Genomic DNA, 23195 nt, shown 5'->3' with positions numbered 1-23195 from the left:
GAGACGCGAGGGCCAGCCCCTCCCAAGATGGGTCTACTACCTTCAGTAAGCTGCCTGCTGAGATGATGACTGTACGACCTCTGTCTGGTAGCTCCCTCAGCCTGTGTACAATGTGGGCATATTTTGTGGTGAGAATGCCTTCAATAACGGCCGGGAAGATGCCAAAGACTGAAACAACCACCACAAAATTAGTATGATATAAGTTTTGAAATCAACTGAGCCACCCATGCTCATCTTGTGCTAATGGTCATCATCAGCTCGGAAGCTAGGAAAGTTTGTATACATAAAGTCAAACAAATGTCGGGGTACAAATTTATATAAAAGTTTCTAAAAATGCATATATATGTGTGACATCTGAAAGAGATGATCCTTATGATAAACATTGAATTGTTTTCCCTTATTTAACTTGGAGAAAACTAAAGAGATAGACGTGGCTTACGTGCGTTTAAACAATTGGAATGTCCAGGCATAAAACTATATGTATTTAGTTGTACATGGTATATAATACATATATAACATATCACAAGGCACAACAAGAAACAGTTCATATGACAAAATCATACGGGCAGCATTTGATCGGGCGCAGTACATGTCAGGTACACTTATTGCATGTTCTGATATCAATCAGGAAGTCTCTATCTTACACGTACATGATTGTCCCGATTCATCTGATAGAATTCTCACTATTTTCCTTTGGTCTGTTATAGAGACACTTCTTAAAGGGAGCATATCACCTGAAACAGGTAAAGCAAACGGTTTACTTTCAAACTGTGCAGAGATAAACATGATGTATCTATCACAGAACAGACAAAAAGCCTAACCAGAAATCAATACTGGATCATCCGAGTCAGAAAGGTCATCACAGGTCAGTAATGGAACTTCTCCTTCCGAGCTGTACCTGCTGGGCACACTGGAGTCATCACTCTCGTCACTGTCACTCGTCTTGCTGGGAAACTCCAACTGCTCTGCCATGTTGAACGTCCCTTAAATTATTTATTTCCGGCTTTAAAACGCCCTAACCAGGTCGCTTTGTCCATCCGATGTATAGCCTTGTCCTTCACTTCATATGCCCTTGGTCCGTCCTTGTCATTGAAGATAATCACATCATAATATCGCACAGCTATCTCTAGAACACGCCTCTCATTTCCAGGTAGTGGATATAACCGCACTTCAATCAAATCGTCAGGGACACAACGGAATGTGTCCTTCTGTAAGGCTATTGTGTCACTTTGAAGTTTAGCTTTAATGGCTCTGATGAACTCAGATTCTTCAAATGTCATGCAAAACCCATCAATGTTAAGAAGTTTGGTTCTGTAACTCTCAATTTCCAGAGTGTCCTCACTTATCCCAACATAGTATGACCCACCTCCCTCAACCTTGGACATAGAGGTCAGATTATCCTTAAGTTTGAGATCATGCCATATATAATCTACGAAATCCGACAGACTTCTAGAAATTTGCTTTGTTACTTGATTCTTCAGTTTGCTAATATGGAAACGCTTGATCTCAATATTTCTGCTTTCATGGAGATCCTGAATATTCTCAAATAAACCTTTTATCTTGGGTTTCTTGGTATGTGTGTTATTCTGTCTATCGATCATGCACAGAGCCAAACTGGCGGAAGTTACTGATACGTTTTCAATATCGTTCCTCACTTTCGTGTTAAAATCCACAGTAGCTATCCGATTCGTTTCCTTCACGCTCACTAAAACGTAGTCCGCATGACCTTGAAACTCATGTATATCAGAGAGCCAATGTCGCCTGTATGTGTCTACATATAACTCTCCGTCATCAATGAGATCAGACAGACTCCTGGTGATGAACTCATCAAACTGTTCCAGACACCTGTCCTCAGGTATTTGACCCTCTACGTGAATCAGAACATGACCCCCTCCGCTGTTCCTCAAAGCTGAGACTACCTTCCCTAGTCTGTCAAGAGTTTTCTTTTTCTTTTCTAAAAGTTGTCCAGATTTCTTTCCAGCACAAATGATACCCCGTTCGGTGTGAAGAAGGATGCATTTAGCACTGTTGTATTGAGACATGTATGATTGTCCTACCGCCTCACATTTTGTGCAACCATCTGTAAATATACATGTGACAGTAAAATATTTGAGAAACACTTACTAAAAAGTGTAATGCATTGCAGTATACCAAATAACAGTACATGTATAGGTTGCCTTTCTAAACTGTCGCTTCTGGGAATCAGGGTCAGAACGGTAAAATCTGTTGATCCTGCACTGCACTCCTATGGCGTGGAAGGTTTCTCATACTGTTAGTCAGAAATTTGGTCCAAATTTGATAATTTACAGGTAACCATAGCTTAGTTGGAAAATTGCAGTGGCATTCAACTGCAGAGACTCACTACTTATTACACCCGATACATTACATATAGTACCCCAACACGTAACTTGATCTTTTCCTTTTTGTTAAAGCTTGACAGACATGTAAAAACAAACATCTGACCTGAAACAATTATTTCCAATCCATCAACGTGTATGACAAATTCGCATTATATGAGACCAAATAGTATGTGTCCAATAATTTTGAATCATCAGAACCTACTGTTGTAACAATTATTAAAATATTCTTAACATTTATAAACTGCAGGCAATCTTACAATAGCAATTAATATTGTTACCTATATACTTCTTAGCGGTTTCTGAACCCAGTGATGACATGTCATCAGCATCCTAGCATTAACAAAGCTGAATGCGCCTTCTTTGCAAGCCCCCGTCAATCACTCTGTAACCTGAAAACGTGTAATATTTGAATTAGATTACAAAGAAGAAATATTCAGATGGATGGACCGATGGAAGTATCTTATTTTTAAAGACTAAAGTAGACGTGAACTGTGATGTGAGGCGGTGTGTGTGTGTGTGTGTGTGTGTGTGTGTGTGTGTGTGTGTGTGTGTGTGTGTGTGTGTGTGTGTGTGTGTGGTTTGGGCAGAGGGTGTGTGTGTATTTGGAGAACCCTGGCAAAGTCAACCCGTTACCACTCCTACCCACAGTCCAGGAAGAAAAGGAGACTCCCCAACGCGGTATTCACCTGTATACTGTCCTGACAGGCATAATGATAGCATTTATACAGCTTCCACATTTTGAGAAAATTGTTTTATAACTGCGAAAAACACTTGAAAATTAGTCCAATATTATCTATTATACAGCGACGTGCATGCACGCGAATTTGTGTGTGGTTGCTTGTACTAGTCCAGCCTAATGCTGATTTTATAGTGATAGCCTACTGAGATACCAGTTTAAAATGAACACCTCTCTCAGACTTAGTGTACTCCGTACTCTGTGTGAATTCTGCATCCGTCGCGTTATCACATAAATATCATCTGGAAATATTCATGATAAATAAGTCGGAAGTATTGCCTGAGAACCTAAACCATGATAGAAGAAAACATGTTATACTTCCAACATATAACTCTTATAATTTCCCAGTACAGAATGAATGTGTCTTATACCAGGGGACCGCATAAACTGATCGACTATTCCATAATGTACAACCACAATACTAACCTGATGGCAAATTTCCTCTCTGATATCTTGGACATAAAAGTGTTGTTTAAAACATTTGGCTGTGACATAGAACACAATGAAACACAGGGCTCAACTGTACTGGAACGACTTTCCTCAGACACTAATACATATGCACTGTATCTGTCGTACAACCTCTATTTTCAGCCGATATTGCTGAAGCGCTTACAAGGTCTCTACCAAGTTACACCAAACGATTCATGTCCCACATATAAATAAATTCAAGGCAAGGAGCCAGATAGTTAACTCGAACAGAGTCAACGCAACACATGAGTAGTATACGATTTCACTTTTTCAGGCTTGAATTTCACAATGTACGTTTTTGTTATTACATAACTGTACACAAGTAAGTCATTGCATGCCAATGTCAAATTTTGTCGGTTTCAATTTCTCAATTAACTATTGAAAGAAACTCAATTTGAAATTCACATTCCCGTACATGCAATGACTCAGAAAATATTTCTGTCAACACAATGGCATTGCCACAACAGGTTTTGTAGGGTAAATATTGAAAACTAGGGATTGGCTGAATAAGGTCGCTGGAGGGTTATGATCTCAAAGGGCGAGGAAAGCGATAAAAGTAGGTGAGAGAATGTTTGTTCACCATGATGACAGTAAAGACAAGGAAAGCTAAACTATTGTTTAAAAAGTTGATTCCCATGAACAATAAACATCAACCCCATGATAAAGTTAAACAATAAGAGCGAAAGCTCACGGTGAAGCAATATGTAGTAATGCAAACACTCTGTCCAAACATGTACCTGTAACTCGCGATAACGCATTTCATGCTAGTGTTTCGAACATTATTTGGTAGTAAACTATGTTTGGTGACCAACACACTATCACTGGAAAACAACATCTAATACACACTAATTACTGCTAACATACAGCTACTATACTGCTGAGTGCGGCGTTAGTTTTGTCATATGTAACAGTTGGTTTAACCTTTTGATATGTAAAGAAAGCAGTATAAGTTAATATTTTTAGACATTTTGTTATAGCACTGCAATCAACATAAGTAAATAAGAGTGATATATCAAATAGGCACTGCAGTGCCAAATGAAAAACACTGATGTTTATATAGCATTACAATTCCATACATCACAAAAAATCATCACATCTAAAAATGTTCAATAATTTAACCCCCAATCTGCCAGTCTTATTAATATATATCTTTGTCAAATAGTGCCACTTTCATATCCTACATAGCCTGGCAAATCTGGACAAGACAGGTCTTCAGTTGTAATGGTCCTCTGTGAATTTACGTTCAGGTACGTATTATGTATTTCTCCAATAACCAATATAACGTGTCTATCAGAGTAAAGTATAAATCAGCATTTACCACTAACTATGAAATGGACGCCCAAATCAGCTTAGCCAATGGATTTGATACATGTATTACTCACTGTGTGGGGTATAATGCATACACATTCCTTGTTATAGGCATTAACATACCGGAAACAAAATCCAGGAGCATCATATCACAATAATCTGCTCATAAATCTGAAAGAGTAAAGATCCAAAACGTCTGGTAGTAATATTGATCACATATTATCAATGAGCTTGCTTGAGTTTTTTATTATCTTATTCAAACTAAGACTTCTTTATCTTTGCAGCCTGCACCTGTGTTAATGCTATAATTGCATCGCATACATCGTGTAGTTTATATGCCTCTCATAACGTAATTCATGCACGTTTTATTACCCTCTACATTTTACGATTTTGTTTTATCTCAAGAAGCTTACTGGTCTGAGATTAAACAATGTTGTCACATACTTTTGGGAAAGATTTAAACATCAAACCATAGAGTTTCATATCTTACAACAGTTGACAAAGAATACACTTTAATGAGCAGGATTAAAAGTTGGAGATTCAACAATAGACAATATTTTCATTTTACAAGGTTAAATAACGCAATACTAGTATCTCTCTAAAAAGGGAAGTAAAATGTATTCATGTTTTGTCGGTACCTTTAAGGCCTTTGACTCTGCTTAACTTTGGCACTCACTTTCTTAACATTGGTGGGGATCAAAGATGGAAAATCAGTTAGAGCTTCAATACGCACTTATGGTAAAAACCTTTCAAGTATGTTTGGCTGCCCGTTAGGAGTGCGTCAGGGTTGTGTATTAGGCTCATTCTTTTTGTTGATGGACTTGAAATTAGCCCCAACATCTAATAATGACATACAGCTAATTCCAGAGCTGATAGAATTATTCATTCTATTATTTCGGAGTGAGTGAGTATGGTTTAACGCCGCTTTTAGCAATATTCCAGCAATATCTTGGCGGGCTATTATTTCGGAGGATGCTCTCCTTTTTTCTCTGACATAGACATATTGGATTTTTTATTTAAGTAAAACTAAAGTTGTGTTTTTAAAACCATGGGGAATTTATCACAATTAGAGCAAGATCCTTATATAGAGATAGAGTCATCTTATACCTACCTTGGAATATTGTTTACCAGCATTTTGAGTTAGGATAAATATCCTGAATCTACAACTGTTGAAGCTTTTAAAGTGTCAATGTAAATCATGCAAAGTGTGGTGAAATATGAAAAATGTGCCGGTAAGTGCCAAGTAAAACTTTAAATAATATATACAAAGATAATACCAGCTGTATTTTATGGATCAGAAATGTGGGTTTATGGGAATACGTTTGCATAGAAAGTTCATGTTTATGCACGTAAACACATATTTGGGGATCGATCCTCAAACCGAAATAGTATTGCACTTGGAAAATGTGGCAGATACCCATTTTATATCCATGATACATAGTGCACACAAAAGGGCGAGCGTATCCTGTCCCGCCGGTGGCACCCGTCACAAATACATGCAAAGGCAAGTTAACTGTTCAACTGAACAAACACGTGAACGTTTGGTACAATCTTGCCCTCAATGCTGAATGTGTGGGGATCAAGAAAAATTCAAATGTTTCACATTATTATGTGTGGCTGTGTGCAGGGTCCGTTATCAAATACCTTGTAGTTGTATTAAAACTTTTGAGAAAATGCGCACATAGTCTTGTTTTGAAAACATATATGATATATAACCTTATTGTAATGAAAATGATGTTTTATTCCTTGGCTCTATATCAAACTGTTCAGGGGTACCATGTCATTAGAGGGTGCATTGCATTGGCCTGCTGTTTCATGGATGGAGTTCAAATAGGAATTCACCTTGCAATATGTAATGCTTGCTAAGTGAAATCTTAACTGCATACGTGTTGTACAAACATTTCAGGCTGCCTTTGTGGAATTGAAAAATATAATCGACGTTAATCCAAAGTTGTACCAACGTTGACCCAACGCAAGGCTATCGGTATTTAATCAATGTTTGCTCAACGTCTGACATCTAGCTGGGCTAGGTGTCCTACAACCTTGTTAACGCTTTACCGAGACCTTGAATGTTGTAACCCTGATCAAACAGATTTCTAGCACGAGCCGTATGACGTTAGAAAAAGCATGTACCGAAAAATTGAAAAGACACCTGGAGGTTGGAGCTGCTGTGATATTTCTCGAAATGTACACTCTTGGAAGTCATCGCTCTTGTAGAAAGAAATGTGTCATTCTGAATCTTATGCATTGATTTAAATATGGAATATATTCAACACCAAAACATTTTAGTGTATTTTTCAAACAAATAAAAGTTTGGTTTTCAATATCGTAGTACATGTATGGAATCAAATCACAAAAAAGCAAATGCTACAAAAAAAGCATGCATTCCATGCAAAAGTTGACTTTTATGCAAGACCCATGCATTTCACTACCCAAGAATGGGTATAAAAACATGTGCGTTAACAGGATTCCACATGCACTGTTTAGCATCGTGCTGACAACAACAACTCAGAAAAACAACAAAATTACGCAATTATTCAACATTACGAAATGCCACGCCTGTCCGAAAATGAGCGTCTGCGAGCCATTGGTATGCTTGAGGCAGGATCGAGTCAACGTGATGTTGCAAGACCATTTAACGTCCACAGAAACACCATTTGGTGCTTATGGCAACGTTGGCAACAGACGAATGCAGTCAGAGACCAACCACAGGGCGGCAGGCCACGCGTAACCAATAATCGACAAGACAACTGGATTCGAACAACACACCTATGAAATCGATTCCAGCCAACAACAGTGACTGCAAGAAGCATCCCTGGCCTTCGACGAATATCTGACGAATATGTGGGATGAGATGGATCGGCGCCTTCGACGTCAACCACGTGTTCCACAGACACTCCAGGAACTTCGAAACATACACCAGCAGATATGGACAGATATTTCACAGGACTTTGTGCGGCGCCTGGTCCATTCCATGAGACGAAGATGTGTTGCTTGCGTCCAGAGGTGGACACACACGCTATTGATTTGTAAATTGACATTTTGGCATGTTCATGTTTTTTTATGAAATCACGCATTTTCAGAAGTCAGTATAACAAATTAAACCTTTCAAACACTTAGAGGAGTCTTTTATCTGTGGCAAACCGAAATTGTTTCAGATTTGGTAAAAAACATAACTTTGCATTAAATCTTATTCAATGTCACAGGAACTTTTGTTGTTCAGTATAGATGAGGTTTCACCGGTCACTTGTATTTCTTCTTCAGATGGATGAATCAGTGAAAGGGAATTGGATCTTTAAGAATTCTTGAACGATATCACATCTTCAGAATATCTGAAGCTGACGGTAAACTTCTTGGTTTTTGCAGAAATTGCGATTCAAAAGCATAAACTTAAAGATGAAAAAAGGAACGCACAGTAAATATGATGATGTCAGCTTCTTGCCTAAATGTAATGTTCCCTTGTTTCACATACATGTTATCAATAAGGAAGTTCAGCATTTCACAAACTGTTTTCACAGTGAACTACTGATGAAATTTAAAGTCATATTTAACAGAATGTCTCAAACGTTTTAAGATAGAGAAGTAAGTACATCCACATTTTCCCTAATTGTTTTATGTGTGGGATAGTGGTGTACAAAGTTGAATAAAAAGTGTTTTGAAACAATATCACTTTGTTCTGAGGCTTCAGCATTTCGAGCAAATCCTATGACTTAAAATACACAAACTTGATTTTATTCCAGTTGTCTCAAAGAAGCAACGGCAACAGACACAACTTGTACAATATAGACGTCCGACCACACACACCACACGCTAGTTGTAGGTGGTCCTCAGTATCCAGGTAACTACCATCCTCTGTTTAGAGTTGCTGTGCATTGCAGTGAATGTTGTGGGAACTAGCCATCCGACAACAGACCATAACAAACTTAAAATATAATGAGTTATCCATCTTCAAAAACATGGTAACTCAAAACACAAATAAATATTGTTGAAACGCCCCGAAGTTTTGCAAAACGCAAATTAATCCAAGGGCTGGTATGAAAAAGAAGAAGTTTTGTGTCCTATATCGAGTTAAATATTTTTAATATTAACATGTACATGTGAAGCTTATATTTATGTATTTTATTAATCGCAAGTCAGATGACATACGATGGCATGTATGTCAAATGCAGGTGTGATTTATTAAGAAATAAAAAAGGGTACATTTGTGACAGAAATAACATGCACATGCGTTAAACTTTACATAGCTGCTTGTAGCATTAAAAGGTTTTAAGTTTCGTAACATATATGTTTTGCAGTATTTATGAAAATACAGGCTTCATTTTTTTACCGAGAAATGAGCACCTAAAGTAGGCAAAAACCCGTAACTTCTTTTCATCACGGTTGTGCAAAAGAGAAATCGTATAAACGAGTTGAAACGCGTTATATTAGTATTGTGTCATAAACGCATTACCTGAAATTAAAATTAATGCACTCAGTTCCAGTCCTTAACCACACATATGAATACATTGTACATGCGTTGTGATTGTCTGCAGATAAGCTAACCTGGACTGAATGTGACAGCATCGACAGCCGTCATCAGGGTACGATGACACGCTATAACACAAGTGTCTGACCAGCCGACACCCATTGAGTGAGCTCTTACTACAAACGAGAATTACTTTATACCTTTTCTGACCGGATTCACCATATATTAAAGCGGATATCTCTACACAAATGGATTTAAAAAAGTAAAGGAAATAATTATATTGTTTTTTAAAAGAATAACTATCTTCAATATATTTTTATTTCACTGTGATATTGTGTGATAATAACCTAGTTTCTCTCATTGTGAGGTCACCCTGCCACTGCGCTATCAGCTAAATTTGAACCACATAAACGCTCAGGGACTGTTTGCATAAGTGGCAGCTCAGTTTTATGGGACATGACGAATGAGAGTAACGCTAACCTTAGGCTTAAAAGGTGAAGAAATTGAGGACTGTAGATAACCTTTGTGAACGACTCCTGTGTTGTATTTTCTGCGCACCTTTTGGATTTGTTTCATGATTCAGTGTTTATTTTAACCTTATATTTTGTGAAACTTATCATCTAGCTCCAACAAATAACAAGCGTTCAACGAAACATACGAAGCAGAAACATCGACTCAGTTCAAGTAACTATAACATGTCAGCGTCAGGGAACAAACAGCCTCGATCATTCGATAAAACAGACGCACTGACGCAAAAGGCTAAACAGCAGTTAAAATTATATGACGGCCCAAAAGTCCACCTACATGACAGTGCATCCACTGTATTAGCCAGACATGCATACTGCTATGTATGTAGTACTGACTACCTTTTGTTAGAAACGGCGGTAACAGGTAACATCTATACACACAACAGTGAGTGAGTGTGAGTGAGTGTGAGTGAGTTGGTTTTAACGCCGCTTTTAACAGTATTACAGTTATATCGCGGCGTGTCAACTTAATGTGTGAGGAAAGCCCGAAATGATGCAGGTCTCAGACGTTTACCACTTCGGCGAAACCCACGAGCACGGGTAAGGTGCCGTATGGTGCGGCACCTTAGACGACTTGGCCACCCGTGCCCCCATGCACACAACAGCATTGACAACAGGCAACATAATCACACAATGTTAAACTATGCAACTGATACAAAAGGGTGTACATGTTGTTGGGGTTTACATTTACAATACCGTTACATCTGATCACAACATCTAATCACAATGCAATTTCACATCATACATGAACAACACGGGATGTACGTACACACAGAACCATGTGCGTAAGCCTATAGGGGAACTCACTTTCACTAATGTAATGGAGCTTAGCACATGCTCAAAAATGCCTCCGAGTGAAGTATCTCACTTAACAGATAAAATGGAGAATTGTTGGTAGGGTAGATGGGGAAACGTTAATATCCCAAGCTGCCCGAATCATTGGCGAATCAAAAAGTCTAATTTATTTTACTGTGGGAGAAGTACTGTCAAACGGATGGGGTTGCGATGAGACCTGGGCATGGCAGGCCCAGACGAGCGACACCTAGATAAGATCGTCTGATTAATTAAAAGCACTTCGCAATAGATTCGTATCTGTTCCACTTTGTTCAAGATCTACCGTTCAACATCGGCTCTATGGAGGCCGCATGAACACAAGGCCTGTGACATTGTTGGCTGAGTAAATAAGAAAACCTACAACTTCATGGATTCATGGATATCAACTTCTTGCGTATTGAATTTAGGGACGTTTCGATGCAGATTCTTACACTGTAGATTCATTCCACTTCACCTTGATAACGATGTTAGGAGCTAAATCGAAACGTTGCTGAATGCAATAAACAAGAATTGCTATCGATAAGGATGTACGTTTTCTAAAAATACAGGGACAGATATTCTTGAAATCACGTTTACAACATGTTGACTACCTAAGACTTACACAAATACACCTTAACCAAAATAGAATAGTATTAAGTGATGAACGATTTGGAAATCTACTCACCATTGCAACATGAAGCCGACAGTGGGTGTACATGTTTTATGTTATCATGTCGCCACGGCGGTGTCTCTATAAACTATTTCAAGAACACTAGCGGGAAAACATGTCACAACTGGTGAACAAATGTTGGATCAAAACAACCACAGACCAGGTAACATAATCTATTTGCCGACGTGCAATATGTGGGCTGATACTGGACACTTTGCAACTACTGTTGGTGTGTCTGTACAAGCATTAACTCTACATGTACCTGTACTGCTATTCGTCGATATGTATGTTCCTTCCGGGTCATTTAATAATAGTTTCTTCGTTATTAATAATATTATTAACATGTTTTATGTTAATTTTGAGAGTTAATCATAAAGTCTTCTTTAAGGAATGATTTAATATTTTCCCCATGTGTTTTCGGGAGGTTAATTACAATTGAAAAGAGGGAATAATGCATTTGAAACAAATAAGAAACCACACTTTTTATGCAAATTGTGTAAATAGGAGAGAATTGTATGCTCATTTTCGCTAATACCTGTTCTCATCACTGATTTTCAGTAATTCATCCATACAATTTTCACCACTATTTGCCATTTATGCCAAATGGAATAATGTTTAAGTGCCAAGTGCCAAGTTTATTTGTATTGCAAACCTCATTGCCAGAAATACTGCATATACAAAACATTTAGTTGGTCTGATTGTTGTTTAACGCCGCACTCAGCAATATCCCAGCTATATGGCGGCGGTCTGTCAAAAGTCGAGTCTGGGCCAGACAGTCAAGTGATTGACATCAAGCGCATCGATCCAAGCAATTGGGATACGATGACATGTATCAACCAAGTCAGCGAGCAGAGACCATTCACAAAACATTTACAGTGCGCTGATATACATAACGATACAACAAAAACACAAGTCCATGGCCAATTTCCATGTAATTACACTTCCCAATAACTATATTGGTAACTTCCATTTTAGGTATAAGGACACACTTTTGAAGTGACAAGAATTTGATAATGACACAAGCCACAACAAATATCTCTACTAAGGTAGTTTTAATAATAAAGTGTTATTCTGTTTCTCTGCTTGATTTATAATGCAGACATACAGGGAGGAAATGGAACACTTCTTCAAAACAATTTGTGTGCATAACAACATTTTCGGGATCAACTTGAATCTTAAATCTTTGACGTTGCATTTTCAACTTACAAACAAAATATACAATATAGTCGCAATAAATCCATACAATTAAATAATTCAGTTAAATATTGTTCAACTTCTATGACAAACTGTGGTATCTTCTTTCAGGATTTCATAATTACCAGTCAGCTCTCGACACACAGAGTCAAAGAATTGTTAAGCGATGTTAGTTCTGACTTCATAAGTATTAGCACTTGAGACATGCTTTCGCCATTTTGATAAAGTTCATAATTATTCAAATTTAGCACTGTCTGTTTACTTGACCTGCCTCTACTTCCCACATAGCCCCTGCTCCGCCCTGATTCTCGGGCCGGGTTCAACTCAGTGCCTCAACTCAATGTCTCCACTCACTTCCTGAGACCGTGGAGTGAACACCAACTTCCTTCGACTGACAGTGCTGTATTCCGTTGACCGAGTGACAACAGTGATCACTTCCGACGTCAAAGGCATTAGTCCCAAAGAACAGGAACAGACTAACAATAAGATAATCATATTCAGCAGATAGTCGAGACTGTTTATTCTTTATTATGTTTTCTTTATTGTTGATTATGTTTTCTATCAAGTGATGATATGAATTGCATCTTCAGTTGAGCGTCTACTACATTAGAGGTAGATGTCGAGTGCTCATTTCAGCAAGTGGCTAACGTTATCACGTTACATTAAGCATCTCATCGTTTTTGTCTGACAAGGTTACAAACGTTTATCAAACAAATCGAATACAAAAGAAATAATGTTTCAGTGTTGGGTGTTTGTGACGTGAAAATATGATAACGTACGAGGGCTTGTAAGAAAGTTCTAAGTCTGACAATCTTTCAACTGTGGGCCATAACAAAGTGAACCAGTCAATGTAGTACATTGTTTGGGTGGTTCGTTGCAAGTGTATTTGGTCTGTTGAGGCCGTTTGTTTATTAGTGACAGCAAGTTGAACGTGATAGGGGTCCAAATGGACACAGACAAGGGAAACAACAAGTATCGAGCTGTCATCCAAATTTTGACTTCAGAGAAAAGTACTCAACACGAAATTCATTACCGCATGTCACAGGTGTACTCGCCTAAGCTGATCCACTGTCAAACGCTGGGCAATGGGTCTTGACATCGAATCAATGAAGATTCAATCAAGGAGAGTGAAAAACGTATACTGCCAGAAAGACATATTACCATTGCTGATAATGAGGAAGACACAGGTCTACGCCATGGATCCATTGAAACTTATTGAATAAGACACCTGCTGACTTCGTGCCAACATTTCTAAATTCTGATCCTTAGGGAATAGAAACTGACATTGCCAGAGAAAAGTTTAAGCTAATTGAGGAGTATTTCGTCCCATTCTAAATGAGATAAGTAACGGGTGATGAAACATGGGTCTACCACTATATGATCCCGAGTCAAAACGTAAATCCATGGAATGGCACCGTTCTACTTCTCCGGCACCAAAGAAATTTAAGTCTTTAAGATCAGTTAATGGAGACATGGCCACTGTAGTCTGTGATGAAAGAGTTTTTGTTGTTGATTACTTAGACGATTACCGGTGCTACTAAATTGATTTGTTTCATCACCTGAGAGATTCTATCCAAGATATGCGGCGAGCTAAGGCTCTTGTGCGTCAATGTGGGCTCAAAGAGTATCCTCACCCTCCATACCAGCAAGACCTGGCACCAAGTGATTTCAAAAGGTTGCCTAAACTGACACCTTCGTGGAAAGCGTTGTGATGACAACGATGACCTCAAAGCTCCCACGAATGGGTATTTCTTCCTAACTGGAATTGAAAAGCTTCACTATCGATATGAAAATGGTATTGAAGTGCCGGTAGGTTATGTTGAAAAATAAAAGTGAGAACACTTATACACTTGTTAGTTTTGATTGTTTGGCTTGGAGCTTCATGACCAACCCTCGTATCAAATACATTCGGATATATTGATTGCAAATATGTACCTTTCTCTCAACATTACCCATTGCAGCATGTTAAACATTTGTAGTTTAGAATATACAAAATATGTAGATTATAAACAGATAAGAAGGGTCTATGTACAGTATACAACATATGTTTATAAATTTCAAGATGTACTCTATCTTTAAAATCGTAATAAAAAATCTACCAGAAAACTCTCGACATTTAACCCAACGTCGGTATCCAGCTTTCCGGACAGCGCTGTAGGGGACATGGTTTAAACGCTATACAGTTTATTACGTGCGGGATTATTAGTAAGTTGACAACTGATTTTATGTGATATCTTGAACGAGGGTAAGGCTGTTTTTCAAGATCGAGATAAGGCTAAGAAGGTGACAAACAAATGTTAAATTCAACAGTTGCTAAGTTTTGTCAGCTCTGGGTGGGTCTTGGTGGCTTGACTTAATCGTATAAAAAAACTATGATATTGATTTACACAATCTTCTGTCAGTAGTTATAACGTTTATACCGGCATGTGCGTTTCTGACGTCAAGTAGACATATCATATGAACACCGAACAGCTATACAAAGTACAAAATACACAGCCGGACGATCATAAATGTTTAAAAGCTACCATTAGAGTTACCTTCAATTTGAAACCAAAACCTAGAAGCATCTAGGGGGATGGACTGCAATATAATAATATTATTCTTGTCAATAACGGATTTGTACTAAATAAAGTTAGAATGAACGCTGGTTTGAGTCCTTACTTCGTCCTTGGTATGATTCTTGTTTTGCTGGCGTCGTACCGTGCTTGTGGATTTCACCGATGTGCTAAACATCTACTTTTATATGTATTTTATATTTCCATTAATATTTAGCTATTGAACTGTAATATACTGAAATATTGTTCTGAGTGGCACCAAACTCAACTCACTTGCTCACTGCCTGTTATTTCTTGTCTGGACGATATTTAGATCACAGGAACATGACGTTGTGCATGGTCTGACATGCACAGTGTCATGTCCCTGTGATCTAAATAATAATATAAAGTCAAACTAAAACCTTCACATTTTTAGAAGTAATATCATATATGATATACAACAGACAAATGTATCAGAGAAGGTAATTTTTAATCAATAATGTCCAAAGGAGGATTTTAATTAAGGGTGGTAACCATAATTTGTTCCAAGCACCTACAGTATTCGGTAATAACATCAACAGTGTAAATCATAAGTCCTAAGCACGAGAATCTGATGGCACACAAGTTCAGTAGCGTGTATGGCCACCATGTGCATTGACAACTGCCACACAACGCCTCCGCATGGACCTTGTGATGCTTGTGAACACGTGACTGGGAAGACGACGCCATTGTTGCTGCAAAATGGTGCCAAGATCCTGAAAACATTGTGGTTGGTTCTGGAGTGTGCACAGAGCATCCCAGACGTGTTCGATGGGATTAAAGTCAGGAGACCTTGACGGCCAGTCCATGACGTTGACTCCCGCATTCTGAAGGAAATTCCTTGTCAAAATTGTTGTGTGGGGTCTGGCATTGTCGTGTTGGAAGATCAAACCGGGTCCATGTGCTGTCATAAAAGGCAGAAGTTCTGGTGCCAGTACCTGGTCGCGGTAGGCAGCAGCGTTGAGGTTGCCACGGATGACAAGAAGCCTGGAATTTGCATTGCCACAGAAAGCACCCCACACCATGACACTTCCGCCTCGAAATCTGTCAACTTCCTGTACACAACACTGGGCGTAACGTTCATGACGACGCCTCCACACCCTCGCCCTACCATCAGCAAATCAAAGATTAAATCGGGATTCATCACTGAAGTCGACTTGATTCCAATTCCTCTGAGTGCTTCGTGCACTTAATTTTATCTGAAATTTCAAATTGGTATTGACCAAGTTTGTTATCACCTGTTTGTTTACCCGAATTCGCTGATGGGAAACGATGAAATATTTTCTTAGTGCATTATACTCGAAAGATTTTGGTGTTTTAAAAAAAAAAATGAATCCCCTAGAGGGGCCCTGTACACTATTCTCAAGACAATATGACACTGTCTTGCTGACTGCGATGATGACTTAATGATCTGGAGATATCTTCTGATTATGTCCCGGTGAACTAAACCAAACCAGGAATGGCTGAACAAGGTTGGATCGTAAAGGCGGAATGGCCTGAAAGAACATGTGTGAAGTTGCCCATCAACTACTGTCCAAGGCCGCCAACACTGATGCCGAAATTATATGCTGACTTCTGATTGGCTCAAAATATAGGGCCCCTACACCAAAGACATGAGTACACAATCGGGGGAGAAAATACACATGTGTTGCTGATATGGACCAGAAGTAGTCCAGTGTCTGGATGCATTTTGATTGAGCACCACATATGTTGTCCTACGTGCACCATACATTTCATGCTTCATTTTGCAATCTGAAAACGTTATCAGGTATCAATAGTAGTCAGTCTGCTGTATAATTTGGGAGAACAAACAGTAATGAATGTGATACATGACCTGTCAGAACAGGCAGGATTTAAGATAATATATGTACAAGTGCATAGTGTATTCAACCAAAACGTGACAACCCTACACATACTATCTGTTCTCGCAAATGCAACAGTAATAAGACTTAGTATAAAAATTTGAATTGTGAAAACGCCAGCTTATTCAGGGTCAAGAGATAAAACAACGATGGGTTATTAATCTTATGGAATTATCGGGTCTGGTACTCGCATCTGGACTGGTTTTTGGAACAGAGGTCCCCGTGTCCAGTTTCTTCTACCCTTCAGAGAGATACTAAAACCGCCATGAAGCCTTCATTTAGATTGGCCGGTGACCTTAGCGTTCACCTCTCTTGACTACAGAGGGTTTGTCAGATTTTGATGAATAGAGGTAATGAAGCAACACGGAAAGTCTGATTTTAATGAGAATAAATAATAATAATACCATGTACATTTGTCTAGCTCTAATTCAACACAGTGAATGCTTATAGCACGTGTAGTAATAACACCAATCAATGGATGTGTACATATTCAAATCACATTTCGTTATCTCCCTGGGGAGTACACAAACCGATAGACACTAGATTCTTCTGCTCTCACGCACCTAGTTCAAATCCTCTCATTTTAAGGAGCAGCAATGACAACAACTATTCACTTACCGTGAAACTTCGTTGATAAACGTTTGCTTTCTAGCATTGTTTAATGTTGTAACTTAACGAAGTATAGAGTCTGACCCAATTTCCGGCGTGTCCAAAGGTGGGCAACTCTTCATAACGAATTGTGGCGCCTTCGCCGACAAGCCAACCCGTGCCCCAGTGGTAGTTTGAATGATTAAAAAACATTAAGAATATGAAGAGTCTTCAGTCAGTGAGACCATCTGAATTGTTCCACCTTAACTGTGATTCTTATCTTACTGCTTTTCCCGATGCGATGGAAAATGTAAACTCACTCACTCACTCTTCTTTCGCTATCTGATTCAACATCTACAGGATGCAGCTTTGCTAACGTTAGTAATTCTACATAATATATATAAAATGGATAACGTGAAACTGTTGCTATTTGTATTTACTTCTGACTGTATATGGATGTTAGAATGCCAGAATGTGAATAACCAGCAAGTCATGTTTCGAACCTAGTGGTGCTTAAATTGAGTTTTAAAATATCCAAGTGATATAGCGCCGTAGGAAGCCAAAGGATTTAATGTGTTATCTTGTGAGGAATCGAATCCGGGTCTTCATTATGGCCAATGATCGACGTCAACACCAGGCAACTCGAGCGCCCTCATGGACATATTTGAGCAGGATGAAAATGCAGCTGTGGTATAAGTACCTTTGTATCATCATCATAGAGACAATATTTGAGACGGCGAAGCCATGATATTTTAATTTCCTTTTAACTGATTTACTCATTAAAGATAGATAAATTATCCAACTTATTTTGAATGTGAAGCATGCATCACTTTATCTGACCCTTGTCTTCAAATTTCACAAGTAAAAATGTCCAGTTAGAAATGAAATACAATGAAACAAGGAGTGATGGTAATTCAGTATATCTTTAATGTGTACAACACTTTTTATCATCACGATGTGTTCTTTGTATTTGGTCCTTTGATCTGTATCATATACTCTTGGGTGTATTTTGGAACACTTTATTTCGGTGTACATAATTGAACTGTCTGCAGTCTGAAGGCACACGCCGGTTAACACACAATAACTACAAACAGAAGATTATGGAAATCAATATCATGGTTTTATTTAAGGTAAAGACACCCTGACCCACCCGGGGCTGACCCACCCGGAGCTGCAATGTCGTGTTCCGAGGTACAAACATTTATCAACTGTTTAATCAACAGTCTTTTTGCCCTCTTCACCGTCTTCCGAATATTAACAGCACTACCCACGTTTGTCAGATGTCAACTGTACAATCAATCCCTCACGTGATAACCAACATAGTGCTGAATGTATGTCCCATACAGTGCGTGCTGTCACAGAACCCTGAAGTGGCCAGTGTTGTCGGGGAGTTATGGAGTTATTTTATTTCTTAAAGCAACAATTCAACTTTTTACTAAGCAGCATATGTTCATCAGTGTACACAAACATAACGTCACATTGTAAACAGTTTACATGATCTGCACGGTTTTGTGCTAATTTTCATATCCTAATGAGGTTTTATTTGATGCACCAGAAAGATTTGCGTAACGTAGTAGAGAGTAGTGGCAAGTTTCCATATAGGTTGCCAACGAAACAGGTGAACGTGTATCGTTGCTAATCGCTAAACTTATACTACTTGTAGCCCACTCACACAAAATTGCATGACAAAGGAACACTTATCATTTATTGATCATAAATGAATGATTCCCTCATTTCATTCGAAATCAACTTCCCGAAAATGCACGTGCAAATCTTTTGTATATTTTAATATTTTCCTCCAGGAAAACTGTCAACATTTATAAACATCACTGTTCCTTTTATAACTAGCTATGGCCCGCATATGGGCTTCCTCACATAACTGTCCCCAACACAAAGTTAAGTTTTCGCTAGTGTCTGAAGTCTGATGATTGGCGTTAACAGGTTAAAGATAGGAAATTATATATAAACTAATGTCCATGTCCATAAAGACAATTGCAGACTGAACCAGCTAAACACTTATAAAGGTTGTCCAATGTCAAACCCTAAAATGCTGTCATTATGCCTTTTAAATAGTTAAAGTAGCCCTTTCCGACTAGCATACGTTTCTGTTTAATCGACCAAAGTCATGCACACAAATAAACAAACATTAAAGTGTGTATGCATTTGTCATTGATAAGCATTTATGGAAAGCTGCATATGTTTGATATACATTATCAGCATGAAGTCTGCAAGGATTCAAGAAACATTCAACCTTAAACCATGCATGTATTCAATTCAAACCAACTAGCTTTACCGAATGGTTCTGTCTACAACCCAAAACGTTCAGTTTTATGAAATTATGTAGGAACGAATTCTGATTCGTACTACCATCATCTTTACTCTGCCTAAATTTCAGCGTCACAGACGCAAAGTAATTTTTAATTCATTGTTGTACTAATGTACATGAATAAATATATGAATGAATAACGGCGATATATATATATATCGCCGTTATTCATTTAATGCCGCTGAAACGAACTATTTCGCATTCACGTGATCTTGACTCCGAAACTGAAATAGATTACACAGTTGCCGCGTGGAATCTATCCGGCATGAGAGCTTAACAGGAGAGCTGTTTAGTAGTTAAGTTTGTAGAATTCGCTCGAATGATTTATCAGTACAGATTGGGGCACGGGTGGCCCTGTCATCTAAGGCGCCGCGATTCGCTGTGCAGAGTTGCGTCCCTTGGGTACGCCAGAAACCTATGATTGTGGGTTCGAATCCCGGTTCGCCCCGATTATGTTTCTAGGTTTGTCAACACCATACCCGTGCTCGTGGGTTTCACCGAAGTGGTGAACGTCTGAGACCTGCATCACTTCGGGCTTTCCTCCCACATTGAGCTGATTCGCCGTGATATAACTGGAATAATGTTAAAAGCGGCGTTAAACCCAACTCACTCACTCACTCACTCACTGTGAAAACAGTTTGTGAAATGCTGAACTTCCTTATTGATAACATGTTTGTGAAACTCACTCAGTGCAGATTATAACCTGGTGTTTGACTAGATTGAGAGTGGCACAGTGGTGTATTTAGGTGTTGCCTGTCTACCTGGATAACACCTGTCAAGTGTTTTACACATGGGCTATTTGTTTTAAGAAGGGAACATTGGGATATACAGGTATTGCATATATTTCGTAGATAGGGGTTGTCTGTTGTCACAGGAATGTGTTATGGTTCTTTATGTATGCAGTTGTGTAAACAGTGGTTGCCTTTTTTAGTATAATTGTGTTTCCTTTTGTCAGTACACTATTGCTTGTGGTTGCATGTCTTCAGTGGTGTACATAGGTGCATGGAGGTGTTATATGCATTTAAAATAGCGGGGTAAAAGTAACTGTGCTTAATACTGAATTCAATAAAAGTATCATTAATTCAAAATGAATTCAGAAATTAAATAATATATCTTTCAATCCATGAAGTCATCTCAACGACTTTATGGCACTGATTCACAATTTGCACGTGCGTGTTAATGCACGTCGTACAATTTGGATGTTTGAGATATTGTTGGGAGCATTATATTCACACACATGAATTGTTTTTCATTTGAACAGCACAACATGATTGTTTTACTATCAGGCTCTCATATAAAGCACTCTTTTTGTTTTTAACTGTAAAAATCGCTTACGCATGTCTACTGTTTGCTGAAAATCAACGTCTCAGCACCGTAGGTATGCTTCAAACAGGAATGGCCGCCCCGAGGTTCCCAAACACTTTAATGTCCATCGAAGCACAATATTATCTCTTGGGAGGGGTTATCAAAGCAGGTCAACACGCATCATTTGCCAGGGGCTTGACGTTCATGTGTGACGTCTCGCCAACATTACCGGTGTACATGTAACCGAGATTTTGGCGAGGTACCGATCACCTTAATTCACTAGGGACAGCTGATCCGTAATTCCGAGTTTTAAGTAAGTTTATATATATATTACCCATTCACATTTTTAGAGAGAAAAGGTACGAAATTTTAACCATGCAGATAAAATTCACTGAAGATAGCCGCCTTTTCTTCAGAAGACGTCATGAGATAAATTGATGACATCACATACTATTTTCTCAACATTATAGCACTGTGAGGAATGATGGCTTCAATGGACCACTCGATAATCAGAATCTCTAAAATACACACGTGCAGATACCGGACAATCGTTACACGCGATCATTTTGTCCTTTGGGTAATAATGTGTAATGGTGTTCCATGCCATTTACTGTCTTCAGTGTAGTGTTATACTACTAGCATGCGACGAATATAATGAAGTTCACTTACACACCATCAGAGGAAAATTAAGTGTAAAGGACGTAATTATAACAAATATGTTAGGTTCTTTACAGTGCCAAGGTAATCATAATTACATATTCCACACGGGTGGTCAGGCTCGCTGACTTGGTTGGTGCATGTCATCGATCCCATTTTCGTGGATCGATGCTCTTGATATCGATCACTGGATTGTCTGGTCCAGACTCGATTATTTACAGACTGTCGTCATACAGTTGGAATATTGCTGAGTGCGGCGTAAGACAACAAACCAACCAAACAACCTTTTGATCTACCTCTTAAAAACTGCACTGATCATCACCCCATCGGAGAAAACCATTAATGGTCGAATGACGTTAAACGTTTCTTTCTTACGACCTCAGGGTACAATATTATTCGAATGATTTTCAACAATGCCGTCCGGATGACGTGAGAAATACACCGGTGCACAGTGCACATACGTTTTTTGTATGAACTTGGTAATTTCTAACCCTTTGACTTCTACATGTAAATGCGGTTATTTCAGAAATAACAATATCGTCATTGTCAAAGTTGTTTTATCTTATGTTGTGGCACGGTGCGGTGCGGTGCGGTGCGGTGCGGTAATATTAATGCGGGAAGTAATGAACGCCATGTACCCAGTTACGAAACACGTCTATCAGGCAGATATAAAATTCACATGTTCAAAGACGTTTGAGGATAATAATAGTGAAATACGAAACCCATATAGCCATGTCTTACTGAAAAGTATCAGTGGCTAAGTTGGATCTTAATTAACTTGGAACTTAATAGAAACTTTCCTGGGTCTTATCTCACTATGCATTATATTATTAATAAATGTCGACATAAACACATCCTCACTGTATACAATTAGAATATTGAGCAGTTTAGCACAAATACTTAAAGTATCGTAAACTGCAATTAAAATCACCTCAAAATTTCAATTTGATTATAAAACAAAAATAGTTATATTGCATTGTTGAAAGTCAAACAAATATTTGTATGCGTACCGCAACTTGAGGCAAATCCGCACACTTCGATAAACACTTCATATTTGCTGGAGCTCAAAATGACGAATCTAAAAACATATAAAGATAAGAAAACGCTGAGTCACGGGAGAGGTCGACAGGTTGTGTGGATATTGTAACACAGCAGACGCTTACTCATGGTCGAGGGCCCCGGAATTACCCTCATTCGTCATATCCCACAAGACTCAACCCCCACTTGTGCGTGTCTGTTGTTCAAAACATGCTATTTAAAGCGCCTTGTCAGCGTGACCTTATCCTCACATACTCAGCTCTTATCGCCCAATATCTCTATGAACTGAAAACATATGTATACTC

At 38.6% G+C, this 23195-nt stretch overlaps 1 protein-coding gene across 2 annotated transcripts; it reads right to left on the bottom strand.

Annotated features, from left to right (window-relative positions):
• Nucleotides 1-115: 115 nt before the first annotated feature.
• On the bottom strand, nt 116-22898 carry LOC125377445. Of its 2 annotated transcripts, none has more exons than XM_048390905.1 (5): nt 22863-22898; nt 2639-2749; nt 899-2080; nt 651-734; nt 116-168 (listed from the first exon to the last, which is right to left on the bottom strand). In XM_048390905.1, the coding sequence occupies exons 2-3, from the start codon at nt 2676-2678 to the stop codon at nt 990-992; spliced, it is 1131 nt and encodes a 376-aa protein (XP_048246862.1). In that variant the 5' UTR covers nt 2679-2749; nt 22863-22898; the 3' UTR covers nt 116-168; nt 651-734; nt 899-989. The 2 variants fall into 2 exon arrangements, with proteins under 2 accessions (XP_048246862.1, XP_048246861.1); XM_048390904.1 differs by lacking the exon at nt 22863-22898 and adding an exon at nt 11363-11513.
• Between the last annotated feature and the right edge of the window lie 297 nt (nt 22899-23195).

This window comes from Haliotis rufescens, unplaced genomic scaffold, assembly GCF_023055435.1.
Source record: "Haliotis rufescens isolate VD_foot unplaced genomic scaffold, xgHalRufe1.0.p SCAF_9, whole genome shotgun sequence".
Taxonomy (NCBI): domain Eukaryota; kingdom Metazoa; phylum Mollusca; class Gastropoda; order Lepetellida; family Haliotidae; genus Haliotis; species Haliotis rufescens.
This window is presented reverse-complemented; position numbering and strand designations above follow the sequence as displayed.